This window comes from Parasteatoda tepidariorum, chromosome 10, assembly GCF_982258835.1.
Source record: "Parasteatoda tepidariorum strain Cologne lab strain chromosome 10, Ptep-v5.0, whole genome shotgun sequence".
NCBI classification, from domain to species: domain Eukaryota; kingdom Metazoa; phylum Arthropoda; class Arachnida; order Araneae; family Theridiidae; genus Parasteatoda; species Parasteatoda tepidariorum.
The window spans coordinates 101,525,120-101,539,358 of record NC_141764.1 but is presented as its reverse complement, the minus strand read 5'-3'; the positions used below and the strand labels follow the sequence as shown (position 1 = coordinate 101,539,358).

Genomic DNA, 14,239 nt, shown 5'->3' with positions numbered 1-14,239 from the left:
ACCCCTTTGTATACATTTTTCTACTTTTTTAAAATAAAAATCAGTATCAATAACGGAATAATTATGGAAAATAGGAAGTGATGATTAATATGCATTGCTGTTAAATACCGTGAAATAAGAGACAAATAAATGATTAACAGGTAAACGCCGTTATAACATTTATTAATTTTAAACCTATGATAGTCAATAATGTTCATGTCTTCTTTGTTAATTAAGAATGAAAATAGGTTTTAGATCATAAAATCTTTTTTTTTTATGTCATTTTAAGATATAATAATCATCTTTTTCTTATAATTATTTTGAAGTAAAATTAATGAAATTAAATATATCTGGGATAGTGGATAGTGAATTAACATTTTAGAAGTGGGAGGCTGACCCCTAACTAGCTTTAGCGCCTAATTTAATCTAATGCCCTAAATTTCTAGAGATCCTTTGAATTTTGGCAATTTTTTTCTCCTAGAAAAATATCCATAAGAATTCAAAAGTAAAATTTAAAAAGAAAAAAATGAAAACAAAAATTAATATAAATATAAGCTTAAAATTATTCAAAACAAGTGATTGGTGATTAAAGAGCGGTGATTACCCCAGCAGGAACTAAGATTTTATAATTGATAGGGCCTTATTATCACACAGATCTTCAGCCCTGAGCACACCGTCTTTTAGGGACTAAAGTCAGTACAACTGATAAAAATATGCGTTTTTAACAGTATTTATTTATTTATTTTTTTGAAAATTAATTTATGTTTGACATGCATACTTCTTCATTTTGTAAGGCATTATTACGTTGATTTAATATTAATTACTTTTACGAACAAAAATCTTCCCGCGTCTGCGCTTATATAGTTATATGCATATTATAAGTAGAATTCTATGGTCTTGCAAATTTACAAATACTATTTGTATTCTATACAAAATTCATAATTTAGAATTTTTTTATTCCGGAAAGAGGTAATATTTTTAAAAAATTATATAGGGTTTGCCAATGTTTTTTTTTTTTTTTTTTTAAGAGAAACTATTTTTAATTGATAACTTTTCGACTTTGAAAGTTATAAATGGGCTCTAAACGGTAATGAAGGCCTTGGGTCAAAGTTCACCATAATCGGGTCAGGCTTGTGATAATAAGGTTCTTAGTAAAACTAATTCATTAAAAAAAAAAAATCGAGAGAAGAAAAATTTCTCAATAAATTTTGGTGGAGTGAAATTACCTGTCCTAAATCTATGGTCAAGTTCACTTCATTGTACTTCATCCCCCTGGAGAGGGGTGGACTCTGATACCATTTTTCCGTTCCATCAATAGCATGTTCGGCGGGGTGGGCGGTGTTCGGATTGCTGGGATCGCAGTAGTCACACACTTGTCCCTGGATAAGGTTGATATTGGGGTTGTCCCGACTGTCCGTGTTGGCTCCCACCAATTTACAGTAAAGTTCTGGTTCATTCACCCCAACACCACAGGTCGCACTAGCCACTATCTTTCGACCCTCGGCCAAATTGAAATAAGGGGGATTCAATACCTCCTGGGCATTGCTGGACACCACGCCCAGCAGCACAAATACGAGGAGGATGATCATCCCGTGTTCCTTCTTCCACTGCTGCAGACAGAAAAGAAAACTTTCTTTAACCTCCCTCTTAATCTTTCGCAGAGTTCATTTTTGTTGGGTGGGGGGAGAGAGTTCACTCCTTATCATTTAATAAGAGGATGTGAAGAGACTTTTTTTCTTCCCTGAGTGTTCCGTTACTAATAAGTCCCGGAATGGGTCGCGTCTTCCTCTTGTTATATAAAAGTTTTACTTCTAAGTCGCAATTCAAACAATACTCAATGTTTGGGATTCCGATTAGCGACTTAAAGTTCCTAAATGGCCTCTATCTTCGTATATTTATATCTAAATAAAATCGAAGTGATTATTTTTATAAGTTACAATCAATACAATATTTAGTGCATCGGACCACCCGGATAACAATATAAATTTCCGGAATCGGCTGCACTACGATTCTCAACGTATAGAATAAAATTTGTTGAGATTATTCTTATTACATATCTAAACAATATTTATTATAAGTCCTTCCGAATAATATAATATAAAGTTCCTGTTCAGGAAATTTTATTCGTATAAAATAAAACGATAATATTTTAAAGTTGTAATCCTAACAATTAAGTATGGTGAATTAAGTAGTGTTCGGATTTTCTTTATTAATAATATTTTTTATTTAGTTTTAAGTAATCACAAACAAGGCTGTTGCCTGTCTTATTAAATTATCCTCAATTTAAAAACTGAAAGCAAAAGATACATTTTTAACATAATGCATTAACATTAACTAATATTTTCTTCGCTAATTACGCAGAAGATAAAGAAAAATTAAAAAAAAAAAAATGTCCCAAAGTAGCTTGTTTTGGACGAAAAAATAGGATATTTTCTTAAAATTTGAAACTTACATTTTGATTTCGAACCAATTTAAAACTGATGCTTCCTCCCAAAAAATATAAAAGAAATTCGTAAATTCAGCATCCTCATAAAACACTACTACGTATATGAGCAATTCTACAAATAAACGCCAATTAGACGGCCAAAAAAAAAAATTTTTTTTTGGGGGGGGGGGGGCACACTATTTCTACTTGAATTTTCTTCTTTTTTACACCCTAAAAAGGCAGGAAAAAATCGTGAACATGAAATTTTTTCTTTGTGACATACTTTAAATGACAAAATACCAATTTTCAATTTTCCCCGATTTTTCATTTTACGAACTTTGATTAAGTTTTTTTATTTTTGTTTTTTGTACTAAAATATAATCTTGTAGTATGAAATCTCTATAAATACATTTTAGAGAGACATTATAATAATATTATATTTATGTAAAGGTCGTTTTATCTGAATAAATGACTCAGATAAAAGCCTCATTTTAAAAACGAAATTTATGACACATTTTTTACGTATAAGTAATTAATATGTTTGTTGTTGCTGTTGTTTGTTGTTGTCTTTGATGGCTATAGAGGACATAGTTTCAATCCTCTACTCGCCACTAGCTAATTTAATATGTTTTTAATTTTTTTTAAATATGCTTCATTTTTATCGAATGAGTTATCATTTTAATTATTTTTTTGCTCATAAGATGGATTGCTCATAAGATGATGATTTAATGTTTATATTTTAATTATCGTTTGCATTATAATTGTTGTTCCAAAAATTTTTTTTAGGATATTGTCAATGGATAAGATAAAATCTAAATCAAAAATCAAAGCGGAGAAATTGCGAGTTAAACGCGAAAATGAGAAAAAAAAGAAAATTGCAGAAAAAACTAGATTGCGAATGTATTATGTAAATAAAAAAACCACCGAAAAAAGGTAAGAACATTTTTGTTTGCAAAATTTTTAAAAGTTATTATTTAACTTCATTTTGATAACCATAAATATAATAATTTTTTTTTTTTAATTTGAAATATGTTTTTTTTTTTTAAAGAAATCCACTTTTACCTGAAACAAATATAAATATTTGTAATGTTGCTGTTTCACAAGAAGTAAACAACACGCAGCATCAAAAAATGATTGAATCTGAAAAGAATCGTCTAAGAGAAAAACATTCTTCATGATCTATGCCGATGAAGCTTCGAAGAAAAATATGCTCATTAGAAAAACAACTTGAAGAACAAAAAAAAAGGACTAATTTTTGGAAAAATAAATATAATAACTCACAGAGTAAATTTTTGAATATGAGAAAGAAAAACAAATGTCTTTTTCGAAGTGTATCGTACGCCACGAATACTGTGAAAAGTATAAAGCATCAAATTTCTCAAGTTCAAACCAAAAGTGAAAAAGAATTACTTGCATCTGCTTTTTCAAATCGCTTGTCAAATAAAAGTCGTGCTGTAGATAAAAACTTAAGTCTTTATAACCATCATTATTCTAAAAAATTTAAGAATGAATCGTTTGAATCAGTCGAGGCGGTTGCAAAAATGCAAAGTGAAAAGAGTCGTAATTTAAAAACCGATGTGAGAGTCGATGTGATTTTTATTTACGAGATGAAAATTCTTCATTAGCTCCCGGCGAGCTAAAGACTTTATTACAAAAAATAAATTGAAAATGCGACGACGTTACTTGGCTGATACCATTTATAATTTATATAAAAAATATTGTTCTGAATCGAAAAATACAATTTCTAGAGCACTGTTCTTCAAACTTCGACCGTTTTATGTAAAGAACCGCAAAATTACCGCTCGTGAAACTTGTTTATGTAAAGAGCATGAAAATTTTAAACTTATGTTCGAGAAATTACGCTTTTATGAAATTGTAAAAGTTGAGAATGTAAAAGAATTTGTAAAATCTATTTGTTGTGATGATACTAGCAAAAAGTGTATGTTTAAAGAGTGTGATAAATGTGCTAATTTTGAATTACCAAATATAACATCCGAAACTATGACATGGTACTATTCATGGGAAAGCGAAAAAATAACACGAAAAGGAGCAAAAGACTTAGTGTATAACGTTAAAGTGACATTTAAGAAAAAAAATAAGCTGCAATATTACCGATTTGATAAAAAAAATTCAATGAAAAGATACCTAAATTTTTGATTCATGCGTATAGAACTTCACATCAATTTACAATTTTAGAAAAGTTAAAAAACAATTTGCAAAAAAAAGATGCTCTTCTTGTTGTTGATTTTTCGCAAAATTATATTTGTAAATATGATGAAGAGATTCAAAGTGTCCATTTTGGTGCGTCAAAGAAACAAATTTCTTTACAAACCGGTGGTTTTTATTTAAAAAATGATTCTGATCAAGTTATCTTTGAATCGTTTTGTTCAATTTCTGAATGTTTACGTCACGATGCCTCTGCAGTTTGGACTTTACTTAAACCTGTATTTCAGAAACTTCATACTTGTAAACCAGACATTCATTTTCAAAGTGATGGACCCACAACACAGTACAAGAATAAAACTAATTTCCTTTTGTTCAATCATTTCTGTAAAGAACTGAATTTAAAAAATGCTACATGGAATTTCACTGCTGCTGGCCATGGGAAAAGCGCTGCTGATGGAATCGGTGGAAACGTTAAAGCAATGTGTGACACAGCTGTATCATGTGGCAAGAGTGTTCTTTGTGCACAAGACATGGTTGACATTATTAAAAGTAAAGATACTAAAATTACACCATTCTTAGTAACTGAAGAAGATATGAAATTAGTAGACAATTTAATACCAGAAAAAGTGCCATCAGTGCCTCAAACAACTGTTGTGCATCAAATATTCTGGACAAGATCTGAAGAAAGTCAGCTCAATTTTCGATATTTGTCTTGCGATTTATGTATTTTGAATGGTCATTGCAATCATCATGACCTCGAAAAAAGTACAATAAAATATACCGAAACGGTTTCCAATGAACTTGTGGACGCTGTAAGTAGCTTAAAACTTACCCCAGAAACTTATGCTGCAGGTGATTGGATTGTAGTCATTTATGATAAATGGTATCCGGGAAAAATAGAAAAAATTCAAAATGGTATTTTGACAGCTAATTTTTTATCTAGAAAAAGATGTGTATTAACATGGCCAGCAACACCTGATATTCAAGATGTCTTACCGAAGCAAGTACTGTGTAAAATTCATGCTGAATATGAAAAAAAAATGAAAAATAAAAGTACTTCATGTTTATCCGATACCGAGTTTAAGTCAGTTCAAAAAGCAGCCAAAAATTGCATTATCTATAATTAATTTATAATAAGTTATTCACTTATATGTAAATATTATTTATTGTAAATAAAATTTTTATATAACTGAAACAATTACATATTACAAGAATTTTGAGTTTAGCTTTATTATAGTAGCAAAATTTCATAACAATTAATACAACAATTCAATAAAAAAAAACAGCTAGGTTTGAACACTATTATAAATTAAAATTTAATTGAAACTAAAGTAAGTTATTATTTTTATTTTATTACAAATAATGAAATGATAATGTCTAAATAACATGTATTTATATAGATTTTATACTATAGGATCATATTTTAGTATGAAAAACAAAAAAATTAAATCAAAGTTCGTATATTGAAAAATCGGGGGAAATTTGAAATTGGCATTTTGTCATTTAAAGTATGTCACAAAGAAAAAATTTCATGTTCACGATTTTTTCCTGCCTTTTTAGGGTGTAAAAAAGAAGAAAATTCAAGTAGAAATAGGTGCACCCCCCCCCCCCCCAATTTTTTTTTTGGCCGTCTAATTGGCTTTTATTTGTAGAATTGCTCATATTAAATTAGCTAGTGGCGAGTAGAGGATTGAAACTATGTCCTCTATAGCCATCAAAGACAACAACAAACAACAGCAACAACAAACATATTAATTACTTATATGCAAAAAATGTGTCATAAATTTCGTTTTTAAAATGAGGCTTTTATCTGAGCCATTTATTCAGATAAAACGACCTTTACATAAATATAATATTATTATAATGTCTCTCTAAAATGTATTTATAGAGATTTCATACTACAAGATTATATTTTAGTATAAAAAACAAAAGTAAAAAAACTTATTCAAAGTTCGTAAAATGAAAAATCGGGAAAAATTGAAAATTGGTAATTTGTCATTTAAAGTATGTCACAAAGAAAAAATTTCATGTTCACGATTTTTTCCTGCCTTTCTAGGGTGTAAAAAAGAAGAAAATTCAAGTAGAAACAGTGTGCCCCGAAAAAAAAAATTTTTTTTTTTTTGGCCGTCTAATTGGTGTTTATTTGTAGAATTGCTCATATAGGCTCAAAAGTTTGCTTTACTTTGGACAAAAAAATATTTTTCAACTCCTATAAAACTTTTTTTAACATATGTATATATAAATCAGCATTTTAGGGTATATTCGCTTTTACATTTATACAGTTACTCTGCAAAATTTGAAACATATTTCTTCTTCATGTCTATCTACCTTTCCGTGGTTTAAGCTGTGTTACATTTCCAAAGATACATGGGAATTTATGGTTAATTTGAGGCTCACATTTCAATGTGGAACCAGTTTAATTTCGCAAACTGTTCACCCTCATCATACAACTCTCTATATGCCTGTTTTGGACTAAAAATATTTTTTTTAAATTTTCTATAACGAATTTTCAATTTTAATCAAAATTTATATGGGTATTTTCAGAAAATTTTGCGCGCACATTTTAGTATAAAACTAGCTTCAAATTTTTCGACAATGCAAAATTTTTTAAAAAATTCGCAAATTGTCCTAAATGCATTCTCCTAAGTAAGCCTATTTTATACTAAAGAATACTTCTTTTATTAATTTCCTATAATCATTTCTAAACCTACACGGATATTTTTTTGATCTTATGTCTCATAAAATTATTAAAAAACTGAGTGAATTGGTTATTTTTATATAACGGTATATATATGGTCCAAAGTTGGTCTGTTTTGGACTAAAAAAATTTTTTTTTTATATAAATATTTCTAATGGATATTTTTGGAAAATTTGGCGTTCACATTTTATAATGAAATCAGTCTTCCTGCAAGGAATTACATAAACATCACTAAGTGTTCATCCTCCTATAACTCTAGATGTATGCTTCTAAGTAAGACTGCTTTGAACAAAATATTTTTTTGAAAAATTTTCTATAAACATTTCCAAAAATGCATTGATATTTTCGGTAAATTTGACTCAAACAATTCTAAATGGACCCAGCTTGAAATTCATTCATTGCAACAATTAATTATAAAACAATCGTTAATTGTTCCTCCTCATATGAGTCTAGATATATGCTCCAAAGGAAGCCTGTTTTAGACAAAGGAATACTTTTTAGAAAAATTACAAACATGTGGATGTTTTCGGAAGAGTTGGCGCTTTTATTTTAAATATGGAACCAGTTTCAAATTGATCCGTTGTCTCTAAAAATTAGCCAGCTTTCAAAATTACGCTAAACATGTATCAGGAACCGTGTTAGCTCAGGGAATAGAGCGTTTACTATTGTAATCGTGAACTAAAAAATTGTATTGGCTGTTTAGCGACGGTTATGAATTAAAATAAAGCACATGCCTCAGAGCTGTGATGGATCAGGGGACAGAGCGTTCACTGAGGCGAACCGGGTTTGAATCCCAGCAATGGCTGGTCGATACGAATTCCGCATCCGACCACTGTGCTGACGTAAAACATCCTCAGTGCTAGACGGATCATGGGTTAGAGTCCCCTTACCGTCAGGTTAACCGTGGGAAGTTTTCCTCTCCATGCAATGCAAAGGCAGGTTCGTTCCATCAATAAGTCCTCCACGAAGGCAAATTTTTCCCTATACTTGATCTAAGAATTCCCATGTCTTCTGTATTGGGTTCGAAATGACAAAGCTATGGAGTTGAACATTAGTAGTCGTAAGCTTGTTGAGGATTGGGAACATATATTAATCCATTGTCCAAATTTCAAGCACGTTGGAGAGAAATTTTTTCATTCAAAAACCACTTATGAGTTTATTAAGCAGCATTGGTCAAACCCTAATATAAAAAAAGGAATTGAGGAAATAGTAAAAAAATTTATGTTTAGTAACAAGGCACCTCCCTGAATTCTGATGACCTCTTGCTGCCTATTGTTAGGAAAGATATACTTCATCTCTCTTATTGATTATGTTATGGTTTGATTTTTACTTGAATTTTCTCCTGAACTGTTTTTTTTTTGAGTTTTAATTTCATGTTTTGTCAATCTCTGCCCCTATGTGATTCCTCATTTTGAAAATTTTAATCACTTGTGTTCCTAGAGTTCATATATATATTTTTTTTTTGTTTAAAAAAAAATTCCTGGAATTTGATACCTTTAGTACTGTTGTGCCAGCTGTAATTATATTCTGAGTTATGAACATCCTATATTTTCCATATGAAATTGTTTCCCTTTCTTAACTTTGCATCTCTACTGTAGATGCGACATCAATATCTCTTCTGATTGATACTGTTTATTTTCTTTGTTTGTATTTAGTTTATCTCTCAGTAAAGCTGTTTTCTGGACTTCATATTTAATATCCTACCTATTTGTTAAAACTCTAATTTGAAAATTTTGAATATGTTTGCTTATGTGATTGAACTGTTGCGCGCACTTCGAACTTTCGGAGTGTCCCAGAATGCCACCTTACGGGGGCGGAGTTAAGCTAGTTATTAGTAGTCGTAAGCGCACAAAACTGGGTCGTCTGTTCAACGACAGTTATAAAATAAAACGCATGCATCAGAGCCGTGGTGGCTCAGGTGATAGAGCTTTCGCTTTTCAATGAGGTGTATCGGGTTCGAATCCAGCGATGGCTAATCGTTACGAATTCCGCACACGGCTCACACCGAAAAATATCTTTAGTGGTAGACGGATCATGGCATGGTGAAAGTACCCTTGCCGTCAGGCTAAACGTGAGAGATTTTCCTCTCCATGTAACGTGAATGCAGGTTAGTTCCATCAAAAAGTGCTCCACGATGGCTAACTTCTCCCAATACCTTAGAGTTCCTTTGTCTGGTTAGGTTCAAAATTAAAAGGCTACGGAGTTGAACATTGGCAGTCGTAAACCTAAAATTCGGCTGTTCAACGACGGTTATAAAGCACATGCCTCAAAGTAAGCCTGTTTTAGCCTTAAGAATATTATTTTAAAAATTTCCAAATAAATATGGATATTTACGGAGAATCTGATACGCATATCTCTTAATGTAACTAGCTTCAAATTGATCCTTCCTCTGAAAAATTCCCAAGAATTTGAATAACAAGAAAATTGGTTGATTAAACAAAAGAAGATAGGATTGAACTAAGTGGCTCTAAAAATCTCGATTTGCTGCATTTCTACTTCTCCATTACTTCATCATATGGTACAATTTAAGAAATTTTACAAAATAAACTTTTTATTAAGAAATTTTATATATATATATATTTTTTTCATAATTTAGAATATTTTTTTTTAAAACGTACTAAATACAGAATGCACCTATTTCTTCTTTGAAAGGACTCTATATTCCCTGTTTTATGTGATAGTAAAGTTGTGCATTGAAGCTGTTAAAAGTATCCCTTAAGTTTAATTTACTTAAAAAAATATAAATTTTTTAAATCAGTTTATTTACCCAAAAGTTGATCAACCAATGACGGACAACACTAAACTTTTTTATAGTTGTCTTTGGCAAGACAGAGGAAGTATTCAATTGACGATTAAGGACACTTAAACTTTATATCTATTAACAAGATTGACTCAGAGGATAGTGAACTCACCTTCCGATTAGTAACATAGGTTTGAATCTCGGAGACAGCTTCTGACCTATGGCTGATGAAAAATATCCCTAGTGATCATCGATTAGAAATTCTCTATCCGACGGACTAACGGTGAATGGTTTTCGCGATTTGCTTCTTCATGTAAAGCAAATCTGGATTAGTTTTATTAAAAAGTTTCCATGAAGGTGAGTTTGCTTCAATATTCAATCCAGAAGTTGCTTTGTCTCCTGGATTAGGCTCAAAATTACAGGGCTACTAAGTTAATGGCTGGTCGTGAAACCAAAAAACATTAATTGTGCATTGCTGGTGATAATATTCAAAATTAAAACCTATTATTATTAAATTTTAATGAAATATGAACAACAGCTAAATATTTGGAACAAGGAAAATAATGTAAGAATAAAGTTTAATTTTCAGGAATCTTCAATAAGAAAATGTTAGGCCTAACATCTTCAAACTTTTTTACATACAAGAAAAAATTAAGAATATGTGTCGGAAATAAGCTTTTAAACATAGAATAATTTTTGTTTGTATTTTACACAAAAATTAATTTAAAATATGGATTTAGATTCACAAGGTATTCAGTAATTGCTATCCCTTCATGTGTATTTTTAGAATCTTTGTCACAAAAATTTAAAAACGTATATACATAAGGAGCCAGTAATTAATAATTATGAAAGAAAAAGCAGTAACCCTATCAAAATCTAACAAACTGAAGAAGGTGGGAACAAAAACATCAAAGCCTGCTTGACTGAAGAAACAGAGAATTTGAAAGTCGATTATTATTAGAAACACCTCAAATTTTAAACTCGTAATTAAATATATTTTGATGTTTTTCATCCCATCTTCCTCATTAGTGATTTGACAGATCTCCACGTTGTTTATGTTTCTTCCTCGCTTAAATAATTATCCATAACATCCATAATCTCAGCAAGCCTAACATTTTAGTATAGTTTATTGTATGATGTGTAATGCTTTGCCACTATAAAATAATTCTCATCTATTATGAATACATTAAAAGATAAGGCAACAAATAAATACAGATTTTATTGACACAAAAAGTAGCAATAATAAAGAATTTAACCAGAAAGAACATAAATATAATTGATATTTATACTATGAAAATTTGTGCAGGTGAAAATAAAAAAAAATACCAGTTTGGCATATTTATTGGCATGCGTTACTTCCAGACATTTTTGTTGTAACCCTTTTTAATATTTCCCCATCCTTTTTAGTGCAGTTTTTTTATTCATTAAAGATACAGAAAAAATTCATATTTACTCGCAAGGGCGCCGGCAGAATAATATGAAAGGGGGTGCAACTCCCTCTCTAACAAACTCTCTGTCTCAACAAACTCTCTCTCAACTCTCTAACAAACTACCGCCCCCTACCCCCCCAATTTTTTTTTCCTTTCAATATTCTGCTATTACATTTTGTTCTGTTATTACATATACTTTCATCTGTTAATTTTTTCAAGATACATTTCTTCATTGTTAACAAGATATTTAAAAAAAAAGTACGTATTTCTTGTACTTGCAAATTTTGTCACGAGAAACTGTATTGATGGCGCTAGCATAGCTACTGACTTTGAAACACAAATAACTACAAACAGTAGTTTCGTATACTAACGTGTTTGTGCACGCTTAACATTGGTATTTATTGTGTTGATGAAGTTTCACAGTTGTGAGAAGTCAGTTTGTGTTACACCTTGGTTAAACTACATTACTAATAGAAAATATAATATTACATATATTTTATTAAACGAAATTTAAAAATATAGCTTAGATATCTGTCAAGTTCGTGCATGCTCAGTGTGTATAAGAAAAGAATCAAAGCTGATTCATTGAAAAAGTTATAAACATATTTGGACAGCAAACAAGACGATTACAGTTCTTATTTGATTTAATAATTTTTTAATTGTTATGTATCAATAATTACTTAATTATTTGTTTTTCAATAAAAATATGTTTAATAAAAAAAATTTATAACAAATTTTTTTTTCTGTAACTCTTTGATTGTTTAAAAAAACCAGGGGGGTGCAAGTGCACCCCCTTGCACCCCGCTGCCGGCGCCCTTGTTTACTCGAAAGCTACGAAAAACTTCAGCGTAGCGTGATACCTCTCTCATAAAATTTATGTTACAAATTTAAATATTTACATTTTTTTGCAAAGCTTTTACGTAGCAAAAGAATAAACTTTTTTTCTATTCTAATTTTATGCATTATATACACATTGGAGTTTAAAGCAAGTCATAAAACAAGCTTATTTCTATATCCACTTCACTTCAACCCAAACAAAAGAAACGTGATAAAATAGCGTGAACTCCTCTTTATCGTTGCATAAACAACGCTTTAAAGTATAAGAAATTTTTGCGATGTTAAAAGTGCTATTATGAATTTTTTTAACAAAAGTTATACTCACTGTTCAGTAATTACTCACTCATTGTGTTAGATTAAATTTTTTTTTCAAGTTTCGAGTACTCAATTTACTGCTTAGATTAGAGAAAAATTATGAATAGAAGGTTATGCTCATCAAGTTTTTAATTCCTAAAATCACAAGTTAAATTAAAAATTTGTTTATCTAAACATAAACATTTCTGTATCGGTACCTGCTTGAGCCAAATACATTCATTAAGGCACCAAAGGGATTTTAAACTTGCAAAATATTAAAAAGAAAATATTTAGAAGTTTATGTGGGGGTGGCTAACAGTTATAAACTTTGAGTTGGTCCCTTTCTGCGATTCTTTAAAATTTTTTTTAAACTTTCATGTGGGAAATTGTCTGGAAGTTGCCAAAAATTGGAGAAGATACCGATGCGGAATTCTTCCTTAAAAATGCATACATAACATGCTTCATACGCTGCAAATGTTAGTAGTATTCTAATACTTATTTTTAAACTTAAAATATATTGGCTTTAAATACAAAGATGATCTTACTTTTTTTATTTAAATGTTTATGTATAGAAATTTAATTTTCTAAATTGGGAATTAATAAATGATCTTGTATTGAATACTATAGCTAGAAAGAAGAAAAACTGTGTCATAGGCATATTAGTTATATTGGTTATTATTATGTATGCCAGCAAAAGCAGTTCAAATATGAAAGATCATAATAATACAAAAAAGAAAAAAATATTTTTGTGACTTATGTAATAGGCGTTTTTTTAAATAAAAAAAAGCAACTTGATGGCCATCACACTAAAAATGAAAAACATGTCTTGTACTAAATGTAGTAGAAACTTCACTTAAAAAAAAAAAGATATCCACATATATTTTCAAAAATTATTTTCATATATTTTTGAAAATTAATGTCATAAAGGTTTAAAAATGACTTTAGATTTGTTCGAAATATATTTATTAAAAACTCTGCCTCAAAAGGTTAAAATATTTTGATCCTGAAAATGTTTAAGGCCTGGCAGGGGCAGTAAATTTAATATGATATAATAAATTTTTTTTTTCAACACTAAATTATGCAAACATTTTTTTCCGTCAGATTTTACAAGGCATCAATTTCTCTTGCAAGTGCCTTAAAAATTTTGATATTTAAAAAAGAAAATTAAAGACATTTCAAAGACCTGTCGAGGGATCTAAATATATTTTGATTAAAAAATAATTCGCTACATAGATTTGATACCAATATTCAACTTTTTTCACCACAGGCAATTTTGATTTAAAAAAAAATAAAATTGACCTATCTTGATACACAATCATGATGAACTATGCGGTTTTGAATTAAGCTTATAAATTATGCACAAATCATGACTACTTCACAAATTTAATCCCAATTCATAAAGAGAATATGCAGCTTCTTTCATTTTCTACATCTTAGCCTATAATTTAGAAGACGAGAATGACAGTGAAAAGATTAAGGACGAACTACTATCTTTCCAGAAGAATTTTGAAAGCAAAACTAAACAGCATTAGCAGAGAATGAAAATCAGAAAGCACAAAAACATATGGTTAAACTGATGGCAATGAAATTGAGATGTTAAAAAAAATTGGTATATATCAATGTTTAAGAAAATGGATATAACATTTGATTCTTGTTTATGAAACTTCTCT

The 14,239-nt window shown here is 29.8% G+C and overlaps 1 protein-coding gene across 1 annotated transcript in view; it reads right to left on the bottom strand.

Moving 5' to 3' along the window:
• LanA (laminin subunit alpha) overlaps positions 1-1,716 on the bottom strand; it is a 136,831-nt gene extending 135,115 nt beyond the window's left edge. The window contains exon 1 of the mRNA XM_016064242.4: positions 1,206-1,716. Within this exon, the coding sequence (XP_015919728.3) occupies positions 1,206-1,568 (363 nt within the window). The 5' untranslated portion in view covers positions 1,569-1,716. The remainder of the gene's footprint in view (positions 1-1,205) is intronic.
• Positions 1,717-14,239: the final 12,523 nt, after the last annotated feature.